At 44.3% G+C, this 15,999-nt stretch overlaps 1 protein-coding gene across 5 annotated transcripts in view; it reads right to left on the bottom strand.

The window, feature by feature from the left end:
- LRRK1 (leucine rich repeat kinase 1) overlaps nt 1-15,999 on the bottom strand; it is a 122,970-nt gene that overhangs the window by 44,799 nt on the left and 62,172 nt on the right. For all 5 annotated transcript variants that reach the window (XR_009007674.1, XM_057543869.1, XM_057543870.1 and 2 more), the window contains 5 exons: nt 5,134-5,360; nt 3,926-4,053; nt 3,671-3,834; nt 2,698-2,835; nt 1,474-1,586 (listed from right to left, as the gene is read on the bottom strand). Coding sequence is in view for 4 of the 5 variants with exons in the window: in XM_057543869.1 (XP_057399852.1) it covers nt 1,474-1,586; nt 2,698-2,835; nt 3,671-3,834; nt 3,926-4,053; nt 5,134-5,360 (770 nt within the window). In the remaining variant the exon portion in view is untranslated. The remainder of the gene's footprint in view (nt 1-1,473; nt 1,587-2,697; nt 2,836-3,670; nt 3,835-3,925; nt 4,054-5,133; nt 5,361-15,999) is intronic.

Below are 15,999 nucleotides of genomic sequence, written 5' to 3'. Positions count from 1 at the left end.
TCAGTGTCATAATTTTTGGCATACAGGTCTTTTGTCTCCTTAGGTAGGTTTATTCCTAGATATTTTATTCTTTTTGTTGCAATGGTAAATGGGAGTGTTTTCTTAATTTCACTTTCAGATTTTTCATCATTAGTGTACAGGTATGCAAGAGATTTCTGTGCATTAATTTTGTATCCTGCTACATTACAAAATTCATTGATTAGCTCTAGTAGTTTTCTGGTAGCATCTTTAGGATTCTCTATGTATAGTATCATGTCATCTGCAAACAATCATTAGAGGAATGCAAATCAAAACTACAATGAGATATCATCTCACACCGGTCAGAATGGCCATCATCAAAAAATCTACAAACAATAAATGCTGGAGAGGGTGTGGAGAAAAGGGAACACTCTTGCACTGTTGGTGGGAATGTAAATTGATACAGCCACTATGGAGAACAGTATGGAGGTTCCTTAAAAAACTACAAATAGAACTACCATACGACCCAACAATCCCACTACTGGGCATATACCCTGAGAAAACCATAATTCAAAAAGAGTCCTGTACCACAATGTTCATTGCAGCTCTATTTACAATAGCCAGGACATGGAAGCAACCTAAGTGTCCATCATCGGATGAATGGATAAAGATGTGGCACATATATACAACGGAATATTACTCAGCCATAAAAAGAAACGAAATTGAGTTATTTGTAGTGAGGTGGATGGAGTTAGAGTCTGTCATACAGAGTGAAGTAAGTCAGAAAGAGAAAAACAAATACAGTATGCTAACACCACATATATATGGAATCTAAGGAAAAAAAAAAAAAGGTCATGAAGAACCTAGTGGCAAGACGGGAATAATGACACAGACCTACTAGAGAATGGACTTGAGGATATGGAGAGGGGGAAGGGTAAGCTGTGACAAAGTGAGAGAGTGGCATGGACATATATACACTACCAAACGTAAAATAGATAGCTAGTGGGAAGGAGCCGCATAGCACAGGGAGATCAACTCGGTGCTTTGTGACCACCTAGAGGGGTGGGATAGGGAGGGTGGGAGGGAAGGAGATGCAAGAGGGAAGAGATATGGGAACAAATGTATATGTATAACTGATTCACTTTGTTATAAAAGCAGAAACTAACACACCACTGTAAAGCAATTATACTCCAATAAAGATGTTAAAAAAAAAAAAAAGAAGAGGAGATCAGGACACAGACAGGCACAGAGGCACAGAGGGAGGACACAGGGAGAAGGCAGCTGTCCCCATGCCAAGGAGAGAGGCCTCAGGAGAAACCAACCCCACCGCCACCTCCATCTCAGACTTCCAGCCTCCAGAACTGTGAGAAATAAATGCCTGTTGTTTAAGCCGCCCAGCCTGTGGCACTTTGTCATGGCTGTTCAGCAGGCTGGTAGAGACACCATCCCATGGGTCTGTTGACTGGGGTTACACACACATTTGAGCACTTGCTGGGGACAGAGACCCCTGCTTACCTGCCAAATTGATTTCTGGAGAGATCCAGGGTTTTGAGTTGTTTGCAGGTCCACTTCTCTTGAGGTGGCAGTGCCACCAGCTGATTTCCCTGTAACTTCAAGAACATGAGGGCCTGGGACAGAGGGAGGGAGAAGCAAAGACGATGTCAAATACCAAAGGGGCAGAAGACCTGAAGGGAACGTCAGTTCCCTGGCAAAGGGAAGCCAAAGGATTATAATCGATTCACTGTCACAAAGATTCCAACCGTGTGGGGCTTCACAGTGTCTTAAAACTCATAAAATTATAGCAAACAGAGCAGATGGGATAATTAATAGAAGATCCTTCCCTTCAGATCAGTGGGAGGCAATTATTCAAGAAAGAACGGAATCTAAGTACTTCTCAGAATTGAGGTTTCTTAAGAGTGACAATTATTTGTGGACCTGTCCTGGGAATAGTGGATGAGTCTGAAGGTCCTGGAGGCCACTGTGTTACCACAGGAGGGGGGTGGGCACAGCATGATGCCTCCTTGGGCTGGCCCAGGTGATGCCCTGCACAGGGGTCAGGTGGCATCAGTGACACTGAAGGTGACCCGCCCCAGTCGTGCACCCTCTGCTGGCTTGACACTGATGCCTTCAGAGTAATGCAGAATTTCCCACCTGGGGCTGGCCCTGGGCAGCAAGTAGTGAATAGGATCCATGCTCTGCTTTCAAAGGTTCCCAGTGGAGTGGGAAAAACAGACAGATGTGTGAACAACCTAAAGGTAGAAGGCAGCCCCACGCGTGTACACACACACACACACACACACACACACACACACACACACGGCTCTGGTAAAAGGCACTTCCTGAATTCACATCTGGGAATTCCAGTTCTGCCACTTCCGCAGAGGGAAGTGCTGCCAGGGCTTCACACACCAGAAGGCCTGGTGGGCTCACCCTGGAGCTGGGAAGGAACAGAGCCAGAGGTCAGTCCGAGGGGCTGCTGGGCTGTGCCTTCAACTGTCAACACTGAAGAAAATTCTGGAGGATAAAAATTCATCATCCTGCCACCCTCCCAGAGCTGTTTCATTTTGCACATTTCCTCTCAGTCTCTTTGCACACAACCATGCATGACTTTGACAGTTAAACTTTTCTTTCAACTTTTTTTGTCTTGAAAGCTCGGAAGAAGCACACAGGTTTCACTGCAATGTGGAGTGATTTTCTTACAAAAGCTGAAAATGAGAAATAAGGTGCTATTAGACTTACATCAAGCTGGAAAAGTCCCAGGGGAACTTCTCTGAGTGTGTTTTCTGAGAAGTCCACATCCTTAAGGTGGTTCTTCCAAAACACAGCCATTTTGTCTGGTAGAGACTCCAAGGCATTTTTGGATGCTTTGCAGCATTTCTAGGAATTTGATGAGAAAGAGAATTAATTAGCTTTTTAAATGCCGTGGTGTCTATGATAAAGACTGTTTCCAAATTTAATGTTAAAAACAAGACCATTACAATAAGGCTCTGTAATAAATACAATTCAGCTAATTAAGAGGCTACAGACTATCCTTGCCCCATTTTCCTGTCCTTGCTCCAAGGAAGGGATGGGAATGGTTTCCTGGGGAGACCAAGGTGGCTCATGGTCCTTTCCCTTCCCTCAAGAACATCTGGCCCATTGTCCTTGGAAATAATGGGACAATTCAGGACAGTGCTCTGAAGAGGAGCCCATGTCCCACACAAATATGCTTAAACTAGAAATGTTAATGTTAGAGACGGAGAATTTCCACATTTGCTATTGAAAACAGCAATAAAACACAAATATTCTTTATGCTGTTCCATCTGTTTTAACAAGCAAACTTCCCAAGAGACAAAACCACGATTTAACGGGCAGCACTATGGATGCAGACTATTCTTCTCTTCTTTATTCTTATTTTACAGCTGTCCTAAAGGAACGACCCCACCTTTTGGACAGAACTCATCCTGGGCCAGAAGTTCAGACTGTAGCTGTGGAAAGTCCTGTGGGTGTTACGGTGCGAATCTCAAACCCAGAGCCAGGTGCGCTGGCTCTTGGGTGAGTTACCTGCCTGAGACCCTCAGTTGCTGGATGCTGAGGAACATGCTTGTCTATAACACAGGACACCACTGCGTGGCCGCCGAGGGGACGCAGTGTGCCCCGCACCCACAGCTCTGTGAGGCTGGCATGGATGTGGACTGACAGCTCCTTTCACGATTTTCGGCAAGTTACTAACCAAGGGGCAGGCCCAGGCATTTGGAAACACCTTCACGTTATTTCTGGAGATGTTCAGACAATTGAGTGACTTGAAAGAATGAAGGAAAAGCGCAGGGAGTTCTGTCAATTTATTGTCAGAAATATCGAGTTCCTGTAGCTTCCGCAAACCAATCCAGTTCGTGGCTAGGGGAAAATAAAAGAGGATGAATTGTAAAAACAGCCCAATCAAGAAGAAAATGACAAAATAAGTCAGGTTACTGATGCTAAAACATACCATTTTCTTCTTCAAACAATTTTTCCAAATAATTTTTTGAAGCTGTCAGTTTTTGAAGTTTTGAGAGATGCAGGAATCCCGGTGGGAGGTGGGACAACTTGTTGCTGGAAATATCAATTTCGAGTAGCCTGTAGTTGGGGGAGAAGGAAGCCAAGGCATCAGAAGAAAGAGGTAAAGCATCATGGGTACATATTTCTCTGTAAACATGTTTCTTTTTCTCCTTGCACAAGGATAAAGAATGTGCATTGAAATACAGCAATATGATTTTTATTCATTGCATTACTGTCACTATGTCATGTGTAGACAAAGAAAACCAAATCTCTCTTTGGTGGTTCCTGGTCTCATTGACCAATAGGGATGTAACCTTTCTCACATATGTGATAACAGAACAAGCTGGTGCCCTGGAAGCTCCTGGAAGTCCAGAGAGCAGTGCTTTTAACCTTTTGGACCCTCAAGTCTGTCCTGGTTAAAGACCCCCACTCTGTGGCACTTGTTTAATATTTTTTTTGTGCAGCCTTCTTTCCCATGAGTTACTGCTGACCCTAAGCTCTTTCCAACATTCTTTTTTACTTAACTTAGAGCCTTAGCTTTTGAAATCAGCTCAGATCCCATATAGAATGAGGCTTTGCAGGTATGATCATCAATACATCAGTGAAGGTAAGGTCCTTCCTCTCCCCATGCAGCCTCAGCAGGAGGCTTGGGCCTCTTCCTAAGGCCTCCCAGAAAAGGAGACAGGACCTGCCTACACCATCAGGCTGCTGCCAGAGTCCTGTGAAGTTAACTGTTTCTCTGAGGCCCTGCCCACTTTCCCTGGGAGGTGGACCAAAAGCTGGGTTGTCCGGGCCCCATTGTTTCCACCAGCCCCTTTCCTCTGACTCCTGTGTGCAGGAACAAGACTGGGCACCTCGGGCAAGCAGGCCTGCGTGGCTGCCAGCGAGTAGTGGAAACGTGGGCCAGACAAGCCACCCTACTAGACAGATCTTTCTGCATTCATGTGGAAAGGAGGTGGGGACCTTGTGCCCAAGAGCTTGCATAAGGGCAGGCAGAACTTCCTTCTCTTATTTTAGCTGAAAATCTGTTTTCAAAAGCAACAACTACAATCAGGGAGCATGACTGCAGGAAGAGGACAGTGCAGGAGGAGGGTGGTGGTGGCAGCCGGGGCTCAGATGGCCAGGGCTCACCCCAGGGGCTGCAGGGCAGGAGCCCACCTGGAACAGATGATTTCATCTGATGACTTCACGCTGGGCAGCTCTCCCAGGTGGTTGTCTGAGAGGTTCAGCTTCCGGAGGTTGATGAGTCCCCAGGGGATGATGGAGGGGAGGGATGCCAGGCAGTTGGCAGAAAGATCCAGCTCCGTGATCTGGCAGGAGATGTCAATGAGCCAGTCCAGATCCACCCAGGGCAGCTTGAGGTGGGACCATTTCACACGAAGAGCCTGGATATTGGAGAAAGGGGAAAAGCACACACCAGCAATGAGCCCAGGGCTCGTGCAGACTTGAAATAAAGCAATGATTTATTCAAGTGTGAATCTGTCTGTTCATCTCAGCAGAGTCCCGAGAGGTTGGGACCATGTTGGCCCTGAGGAGGTACCTATGCCCTCCTGCACCTGCAACCTGAAGGTAATCTCTGCCCAGCTACAGCTATTCACTCTCCAGCCTCTAGAGGGAGCATGTGGGCTTAGCATCACCTCTTAGAGGGCTATCACCCTCAGGGGGAAAACACAACAGGAATGGCCCCTGCTCTGTACAGAGGAGCCCACCCAAGCTTGGAGCAGCCTCCCCAGACTGCAGAAGAAGGCTTAGACCCAAACCTGGTCTTCTCACTTCCCTTCACGGCACTCTTCCCTGTGATTAGAGCAGTTGCCGCCTGCAGCTGCTTACACCACGCTGGGTGCTTTGTGGATGAGCTGCTTCCAGAGTGAGAGACTGAATATACAGACAATGGCCAGACCATATATAAAAAAGAGAACTTTGACCCACAACCTGCAGCAACCTACCAGGAAACTAACCCCCTTATCTATAATAAAGAGTCCAGGAAGCCAAACTTGCCAGAAGCCATACTGCAATGTCTAGTAACAATCCAGGAAGCTAAACAATAACTTCTGTAACAATTGGCCCCAAATGTCCAGGACTTGATTGATAAGTGACAGCTTCCCTAATTTTGTCCCTGCTTCCAACTTAGACTAACCAGGGAAAGGCAAATATGCCCCCTAACCCATCACGTAGGACGCCCCCTTTCTAGTTAGCTGCCTCCAGCTTCCCCGTCAATAGCCTCTAGTCAGGGCACTCCTGAAGCCTTTCCTTTATCCACCATAAAGCTTCCCCACTCCTCTGACAAAATGCAAGTGACAGTGGCTGACTCACTTGCCACCAAAAGCTCTGAATAAATCTCCTTTGCTTTTCTCATTTGATTGGGTCAGAAAGGCCAGCAGTTTGCTGGCATATGGTGGTAAAAGAGATCTGGTTAAATGTGTATGAGCAGGGCTTTTCTCTTTCTTCTTGATCATCAAAGAATTTGGGGCTCAATGAGGTTTCTGGGAAAGGAAATCGGCTTTTTGGCTTGTTTCTCTAAAGCAGCTGGAAATCCGTATCAGAAAATTAGAGAAACAAAAATTAGTTCTTCACTAATGGGAAAATGTAACAACTGGGAAAGACACCGGAAACATGGGGTAAGTTTGCTTTCAAAATTGGCAGCAGCAGACAGACTTCCTTATCTGGCCACAAGGTGGCGATATGTGCCTTATCTTTGTCGCCCCCTTAGCTAACTTGCCAGGATTGGAAAGGCTCCGTCTACTACACCCTCTCAAAGCTCTGGTCTTTGAACCAAGTAGATGAGAGGCTCTGTCTCTGTCTGCCTGTCTCTGTCTCCATTCACCTGGATGAAGAGAGACAGTCGATGGTATACTGGATTTTGGGTCAAGCGAATGGAGCTTTAGTCTCAGTTTTTTGTTTTGTTTTGTTTTTTGGGGTTTTTATAGACTTGACGTGTAGGCCTGTTTTTGTTGTCATTATTGTTTTCCCCCATAATTTTCTAGTTTGAAAAATTTCAGAACTGCAGAGAAGTTGAACTAGGACACATGATTACCCATTCATACACCCTGCACTGTAGACTCACCAATTGTTAATATGTTGCTGCATCTGCCTTTTCTTCTTTTTCTCTACACACATACACAAGCACACACACTTTTCATTTATCTGCTGAGTCATCTGAAAGTAAATTATAGCTATCATGGCACTTTACACCAACATATATCTCTGAAGAACAAGAATATTTTCCTATGTGACAACCATATATTTATCATTTTCAAGAAATGAAATCAATACATTATCAAATCCACAACCCATGTTCAAATAGTCCCAAATACCCCAGAAATGTCTTTTATAACTATTTTGTATCTTGATCCAGGATCCCATCAAGAATCACACATTGCATTTAGTTGACATGTCTCTATTTTCTTTAATCTAGAAGAATCCTCATGCCTTTTAATGTCTTTTCCAACTTTGGCATTGTAAGTTTTCAGGTCATTCTAGTTGTCTTCTAGAATATTCCATAATCTGAATTTACTGAGTTGTTTCCTAATGTTTAGATTCAAGTTAAGCATTTTTGACAAAAATCTCAGACAATGTTGAGTCCTACCAATTGAACTCCACCAGAGGGCACCTGATGTCAGGTTATTTCACTAATGGTCTGATCCCTTGGTTAAGGTGGTATCTGTCAGATTCCTCCTTTGTAAAGTTCCATTTTACTCTTTGTGATTAATCAGCAATCTGCAGGGTGATATTCTGAGACTATCTGTGAATATTTTATGTTCCTACATCAGTTTACCCAGTGATTTCAGCATCCATTGTTGATCAGGGCCTGACTCACTTAGTACATTTGTGGTTACAAGGTGGTAATTTTTCTAAAACTACCATTCTGTCTACATTTGTTACCTGTCATTCTTCTGTACAGAAGTATGTCCCTCCCCACCTGTTTAAATATTACTATGGACTCACAGATCCTTTTTAAATTCAAAGTATTATAATTGATTATTATCATTATTTCTTTCAATGGTCAGTCCCCAATTTGACCACTGGGAGTCCCATCAAGGGGACTTCTGTGTTCCTCTGACATATCCCTATCAGTTTTGGGTACTCACTTACTTCCTGATAAAATAAGATGTTCAAGTTTCCTCTGGTCCTTTCCAAGTACCAGCCCTGATTCCCTTTAACAGAAAATGGTATTTAGAAACCAAGATCTAGGTGTTGGGTATGCTCATTGCTATTGGGTTGTCACTGCTTCTTGGCCCATTGATCCAACACAACCCTATATTTAACATGAGTGCATTCTGATGCCTCCAACTTGAATCCAGTCACATTGGCTTCTTCCTAATCTTTACATAAAAATTCATAGTTGTGTCACCCTTCACCTTATTATTGTTGGTTTTAATCTGTTAAATGAGCAGCTTGGACCAGATGATATCTAGGTCACTTCTGGACCCAGGATTCTTTCTGGCTTATACTCTTGAGAAGGACAATGGCTTCCCACAGAGAGCCTTGGAGTAATCATGACAGCCAATCTAGGAGCCATGCCAGTCTTTGCAATGCCAAGTCAAAGAAGGCCCTCTAAGGGTCTGGCTGCCTCCCCTTCCTGGGTTCTCAAAGACATATCCAGGCCCCAGGTCCAGGGCCAGACAGCTGGACATAAATCCAAGGTGTCCAGATTGCAGTCTGACTTTCTCTACTCACCCTGTGTGGCCATTCTGGTCATTCAATATCAAATAGTTTGGGCCTGAACTGAAATGGCAGTCAAATGCAAGATGAAAAGGAGGCTGCTTTTGGTTTTAAATAACAAACCTTAGGTGTCTATAAATAAAACTCTCTAAGGGCCATCAAAAATAAATAAAACAACAGGAAAGATTCAGGTTGTTATTGTGACATAAACCAGTTGCAGCACATCTTTGGAGGATCAGCTGAGATGTTCTGTCCTGACAATGGCAATCTTCCTCCTGCATTTCCTTCTTGCCCTCTGACCCTGGAGCTGCAGCCTAGAACTGCATAAGGAGCAGAGGCTCAGCCTCAGGAGACTGGAGCCCTGTGTTTGCTTAACTAACCCCATGTGGGGCCTTGGGCCAGTCGAGGTGGAGGTGGGTACTTTCACAGGCGCTATCAGGCTCAACTCCCCTTATACGAACCTGCCTGCGGATTCCGTGCTGCACTAAGTCAGCCCAAGGGTCATCTCTGTCTCCGCTGCCCCAGCAGGCAGTGTGGCCATCCAGAACCCGGACTGCATGCATCTCCAGTGCTGCACTTTGTCTGACTGCGTGTGAAGCTCAGCACCGTGCCTAGCATGCAGCAGGCACTCAATAAATGTTTGTGTGCTGAAAAGAATCAAGCCACTGGGACCAGCAATCCATCTATTAACACCTCTAACCAGAACGATCACCCTAAAATACCAAGGTCTACTCAAACCCCTCAGCCTTCCTGCGCCCCAGCCCGCCTGCAGCAGAACACCTTAACTCCCTCCCCAGACAGCCCCACACCTCCACAATCTGCCCCAATCACTTCCCAAATTTCTGTCTCACTGTCTCCTCCACGACCTCTGCCCACCCTCTGTGCTCCTGTTGGCAGATGGCTGGTGGGGTTAATAATTTGTTCTAGGTAGAAGAAACTGGGGAATGGGCCTACTCCTAGAGCAGAGGATTCAAGACCAAGGGGAAATTGCCAACTGAAGTACAGAAACTGCCTGTTCATAAATGAACCATAGGGCTCAGAAAGTGGACTGGAATTCATAGGAAGGCTGTGTGGGCCTGACAGTGAACTTACTGTCAGTACCTGACTGGCCAATGTGCCAAAGGGCTGCCAGGGTGCTCTGGGGCTGCAGGAGACACAAGGTTGGTGGGACTGGAGCTAAGAGAGTTTTGCAAGTTTTCACCAGAGAGCTGGTCTCCTTTTGATTGTGGGTGTCATGAAGTCACTCAAGGATCCCAGATTCTGCAGGTGGGCTGGCCTCTGCCTTTGCACCCTGTCCTGCCACCACGACAAAGGGGAAAGGGTGCTCCCTGCTCTGCTTTCTCTCCCCTGGAGTTCACAGCCCTCCACCCTCCTATCTAAATCCTACTAATCCTGAAAGCCCTGGGGCAAGGACCACCTTCTTCACCCCCAGTAAGTGTCTGCATTACAGCCCCCAATTAGGTAACAAGGATGCCATCTTGCTTCACAGTCAGCAGCGTTTACTTGAGCACTGCCAAGTGCAGGCCAGCCTGTCAGGCACTGGGGTTGAAGATATGGATGCTGCAGATGGAACCGGCTCAGGGAGTTTATGTCTCGAAGGGAAGAGCTGTGTGTGTATTGAACGTGCATCTAGTCACCTTTCAAGGACTAAGAGTATGTGATGTTGACCAGAAAGCCAGGAAAGAACACCTGCAGGGAAGCCTCTTGTGCTTCTTTGGGAGGTACTATTTATCAGAAGTAAATCATCAATAACAAGAGAGTGGCTGTGTGTGGCACTGAATTCTCTAGACATGAGGAAGAGGAGGAAGCAGATGTTGCCAGTTCCTAAAACTGAGCTCTTTCTAGGTGTTACACCCACCAGAGTTTCTGCAGGATTGAAATTTGTGAAACTCAAGCCCAGGGAGAGGTAGTAAAAAGCAAGAAGTCAGAAAACATGATGACACACTCAGAATTCAGACATGCTTGTGAAAAGACTTCTGGGCTGGATGGTGGTTGGAAAAACATGTAGGATTTGTACCTGGTCTTGGGTTAGTCTGAAAACTTTCACTTATACAAGTTACTTTCCATTTGGTGCACGAACATTATAAGGTGCGCAAGTTTTTCCAAAGTGGCAGAGGGGGAGAAGGAAGGAGAAAGGATGCACAGTACACCTGACATGGAAATGTAGCTGGGCAAGCCCTCATTACTTATTTATGTTTAGTCCGGGCAGGATCACAATAAACCAGGTTCTGAGGGGGAGAAGCCAGCAATTGTATAATTAAATCCATGCACGCTGAACCGCAAAATCAAAGACAGCTGGCTGTGGAGATCCCCAAAATTCAACAATGCCACGGTTAAGGCACATCTCTCCGGAGGAAACAGAGAATATGCTCATGTTGGTCCTTAAGCATGAGCCCTTTCAATTTTGGGCCAAACAGAAGGAAGTACTGCTCTCCCAGAAGACACTGTACGATGACTTAAGAAACTTGCTTTCCAAGGCAGTGGTGGTGACCAGGACCAGTTCAAGAAGGACTAGGGCACTTGGCTCATTACAGAAAGTGATGTTTGGGTTTACCTCTGCATAAGAAGGTCTCCTTGTCCTGCGATGGAAGCTGTGGTCCAGGAGGGCAATTACCAGCCTTTATATAATGCTGCCTGAAGCTTCCATACAAAAATATCACAGTGAATGAGCCAGTGGACTACAATGACATCTCTCATGCTTTTATGTCAGTGCAACCCTTATGGTTGAAGAATATAATTGTTCATGAAGGGCTGAAATTGACAATGTTTTTAGGCTGGCTTTAACCTTGAGAACTGTGGGGCTGGCAACTGGCCCCTGAGCAGACACAGAGAAGGGTTCTCTGTCCCAATGCTGGTGGGGGGGATGCCTCTGCAATTTTGAGAACTCACAAGAGCAAGTTCCAACACTGCCTCCTTACTAGGTCTCTACTGAGCCCACAAAGCAGAATCTGCATCTCTTCTCCCTGTGTTCCCATCTCACTGTCCCTTGAGGGGACAGACGAGAGCTCAATGACAGTACAGCATGACACAAAAAAGACAGTCAGTAGAATTAGTCTTTCCAGTCAAGACACACGTGTTAAAATGGTGGAGAAATACATAGAATGTTCTAAAATGTATTCATGAACCCTTGGCCTACATAAAACCCAAAACTTTCTTTTTGTGGGTAAGCAGATTCCTGGGTGGTGGTTCCTTGTTGAACCAGCCAGGAAGACAAGAGCCACCTTCTGACATGTGAAGGAACAGTCAGGGCACCAGACAGCCGGAGGAGTGCAAAACCAACAGGTCTAATCTGAAAGGAACAGACTCACTAAAAGGTCTGAAGAACAAGCCAAAAGAAACTCTAAAAATGAAGGTGCTCAGAGCAGCAGAGCCAGTCGCAGAATCTGAAGACATATCCCAAGCCACCTGAGTGATATCAGTGACTGTGCAGAAGGGGATCTGTGCATGAATGCCAACAAGTTGGGGTAAATTTCAAGCCTACAAGTGTCTTTCGGGAGCCCAGACTGTCAGAGGAGGCTCTAAGTGAGGTGGAGTCAGCTGGACAGGGGATCAGCACGCTGGAGACAGCAACTCTGGCCCAGTCTCCCTGTGCAGGTGAGGGCCGTGGCAAACGAGGACTATGCCCCACATCCTCGGCCCTGGAGAACCCCCCATGCAAGGCTTCCAAACGCCTACTGCTCAAGGACCTGCACCCTGGCAGGGACAGGCTCTCAGGAGGGAGGGGGCATTGTAAGTGAAAGGATGAGAAGGAGCCTGGACCTTGACTGGCCATCTACCTGTGCACGTGAGGTGGCCACGGCGGGCGAACCAGGCCAAGGGCAATGGAGCGACAGCCACAAGGATGGTGTCATGGGCTGAACTGTGTCCCTGAAAAAGATATGTTGAATCCCTAGTACCTGAGAAAAAGCTTATTTGAGCTTATTTGGAAATAGGGTCTTTATAGAGGTAATCAAGTTAAAATGAGGTCATTAGGGTGGGCCCTCATCCAGTATGACTGCTGTCCTTATGGAAAGGGGAGATTAGACACAGAGGCAGACGTGTGCAGAGGGAAGATGATGAGAAGACACGGGGAGGATGGCATGTGGCTGGAGTGATGGGTCTACAAGCCAAGGAACACTGAGGACTGCCAGCAACCACCAGACACTAGGAAGCGGCAGGGAGGGGTCCTCCGCTGGAGCTGTGACAGGGAGCACGGCCCTGCCAACACCCTGATGTCAGACTCCAGCCTCCAGAACTCGAGACAATACATTCCGGTTATTTTAAGCCAACCAGTGTTTGGTACTTTGTTACGGTGGCACTGATACAGATGGTAACAAGTCAAATGACAATTGGAGAAGTCAAGACCTGAGAATCCGGAACTTTCCATCAACAGAAGCCCACAGATTAAGAAAGGAAATGAAAGAAGCAGAGAGTCTTGAAAGCTAGAAGGATGTCTCTTAAGATAAGCAGATTAGAAACATAATAAAAAGGTGGGAAAAGGACAGTAAAACCAGTCATTAACTTAGGGAAAAGTCTGGGAGGACTCTATGGTGTAAAAGGAGAATTTCGAAAATGACCTGAGAATACTAAAGGGAGTAAGAGAAGGGAGAGGAAAAGAGAAAAGGGGAAGACAGCCTTCCTTCTAAACTCAGAAGGAAGATAAATTAAATGACTCACTTAAATGACTTAAATTAAATTAAACGACTTAGTGAGAGGAAAAAAATGAAATCAGTTCTGACAAAAGCCTGCCTGCTAAAAATATTATAAATGTCAGAATTAGTAGTGGTTAGCTACCAATATAATTTCAAACAAACAAACAAAAAGGGAAACATAACCAAGGAAGCCAGATCAATGAGAAATGTAAGTACAAAAATAACTTACAAGCAAACCTACAATGGCATTTTAAATAGTCAACTAGGAACAGTCTGTTGCCTCCAAGGGCACACTCAAACCTGAACCCTGTAGGGGAACCTTCTGGAAGTTGAGCTGTGATCACATGATAATACCTTCCTGGTGACTCTTTGCAATGCATGCACAGAACTTTTTCAAATGACCCTCACAGTAACCCTGTAAGCACAATTTGCACATAAAGAGCCTCAGTGAGTTGACCTGTTTGAAGGTAACAGAACCAGGATCACGATTCAGGTGCCTAATGTTCTGTCTGGTCCCTTCCTACCAGGCACCATGTTCATTCACATGGCCATGGAATAGCTGACACGATTTCAAAGGCATTAGGAGAGATAACCAAGGTGACTCAATAATGATAAAGACACTTAACCACAACCCCCAAAATACAACTATGCTAAATCTTTGTGTTCCAACCCAGGACAAGTTTGTAAAAAACAAACCCATGAAAATTCAAGAAAAATATTAGCAGGATATGATAGGTCAAATATGCAAAAAATGAATGGAGGACACTACAATAAGAATGGGAGATGACCAAATACTAGGGGACAGGAGAACGAATTCTGTTTTCAAATCAGTACGAACTTGCACATAAATTGATTACATTCTGTGTAAGAAGCAAAATTAAAAGGAAAAAAAGGGGGGAAAAGGGCAAGCTTCCTACATATCTTATGCCTGGACAAAGGCAAAGTAAAGGTAGAGACCAATGATGAAAGCAGAATTAAAAGGTGTCCAATTATTTGGCCATTAAAAATGCCCTTTCAAATAATGCTTGGGTAGGAGAGAAAACCAATTCACAACAGTAGAATATATTTTTAGAACAACAAAAACATCACAAGTAATGGGGAAAAAAAACGAACAACTCTGATCACAGTTCGAAAAGGAAAAAGTGAAGCATGATAAACTAGCTCTGCCCTGCTTAGAATGGAAAGCTAAAAGAAAGCAGGGAAATGAAAACAAAATTAGACTAAAAATAGAAAAACCAAAATGAGGTAAAAACAAGGAAGTTGGTAAATAAAACCAATTCTAGAGTTGTTGGAAAATAATAAAATTGATAATCAATTGACTAAAAGTAAAAGTACCTTAATAATCTAAGAATGAAAATGACAATCTAACAACTGCTGAAAAACAATGTTTAAGTTGTGGGAGATGTCCTCAGCCAGAGCTAACAAACCAAATAATGATGTTGAAATGCAAAATTTAATTCCAAAATAAAAAATTCTCAAAGTGACACAATAAGAGAAAAAACAAAATAATGTATATGAGACAAACAAATAAGGAAACTAAACAATCACTCTCCAAAGGCCCCTAATTCAATGTAATTCTTTTTCAATCCAATCTTCAAAGAACAAATAGCCTCTGTGTTACATACATGGTTCCTTAACAGAAGACTCACTTTATTTTATGAGTAAAACCAATTACTTTGCAAGAGCCATTAAAATTCTAGCCAACTGCATGTACACACATGGACGCAAAAACTGTAACAAAATCTTCCCTAATGGAAATCAACAAGTGAACTCAAAGGTTTCAGTTCTGCAACCAAGGAGGGTCTATACCAAGAAAATAGCACTGTTGGTGGTAACTTATGGAAAACCATCAGCACATTTTGTTAAAGAAAAGTGGCCCTCTTTTAATCATCTGAACGCCAAAACATAGTTAATAAAATTTATCACTTTTTCTTCGCTAAAATTCTTAAAAATAGATAAAAAAGGTTTGTTTTAAATCAACATTGTGCTTTTTTCCCTGTAGTATTTCAGTCATTCCTTTGAAAAATAGGAAACTTACCAAAAAAATCTCCCTTCCAACTCAAGAATTTTGCCAATAGCAATATGCAAGAGAGAGAAAAAAACAAGAAATAAAAATACTATCTCTGCAGTTACTAAGTTATTCAACTTACTGTTGAGAGAACCCTGTTTCCTCAACTTTTAAAAATTTATTTATTTATTTATTTTTTTCAACTTTTAAATAAAGACAAAAATTTCTACCTCACAGACTTGTACAGAAGATTAAAGTAGAATATTTGGCAAAGTACTTTGTTAGTCATGAAGTCCTATGTAAATGGAAGTTTACTACATATATAAAATTTTATCCATCCATCTATTCACCTATTCATCCATGCATCCATCCATGCATCCATCCATCCGTCCACCCACCCACCCATTTTCCATCCATCCATCCATCTATCCATCCAAGCATCCAACTCCTCCTCCTGTTCCAGGCCCTACACTGAGGGGCAAACATAGGGTGAGCAAAGCTGGACAAATCCCTGCTTTCACGAAGCTTCCAGTCACATGGGGGAATTGACATTAAACAAGAAAGTCACCAGAACAGACAACCCCAAACTTTGTTAAGTGCTCTGAATAAAATGGCAGGAAGCTCTAAGAGATGGAAGGGGGGATGTGACCCGGCCTGTGGGCTGGGGCAGGCTTTCCTGAGGACGTGGTGTACGGCTGAGGTGTGGAGGTAGTGCTGGTGTCC

This window comes from Balaenoptera acutorostrata, chromosome 3 (assembly GCF_949987535.1).
Source record: "Balaenoptera acutorostrata chromosome 3, mBalAcu1.1, whole genome shotgun sequence".
Classification (NCBI taxonomy): domain Eukaryota; kingdom Metazoa; phylum Chordata; class Mammalia; order Artiodactyla; family Balaenopteridae; genus Balaenoptera; species Balaenoptera acutorostrata.
Note: the sequence above shows the minus strand (reverse complement) of the source record. Positions and strands in the feature narration are given on the sequence as shown.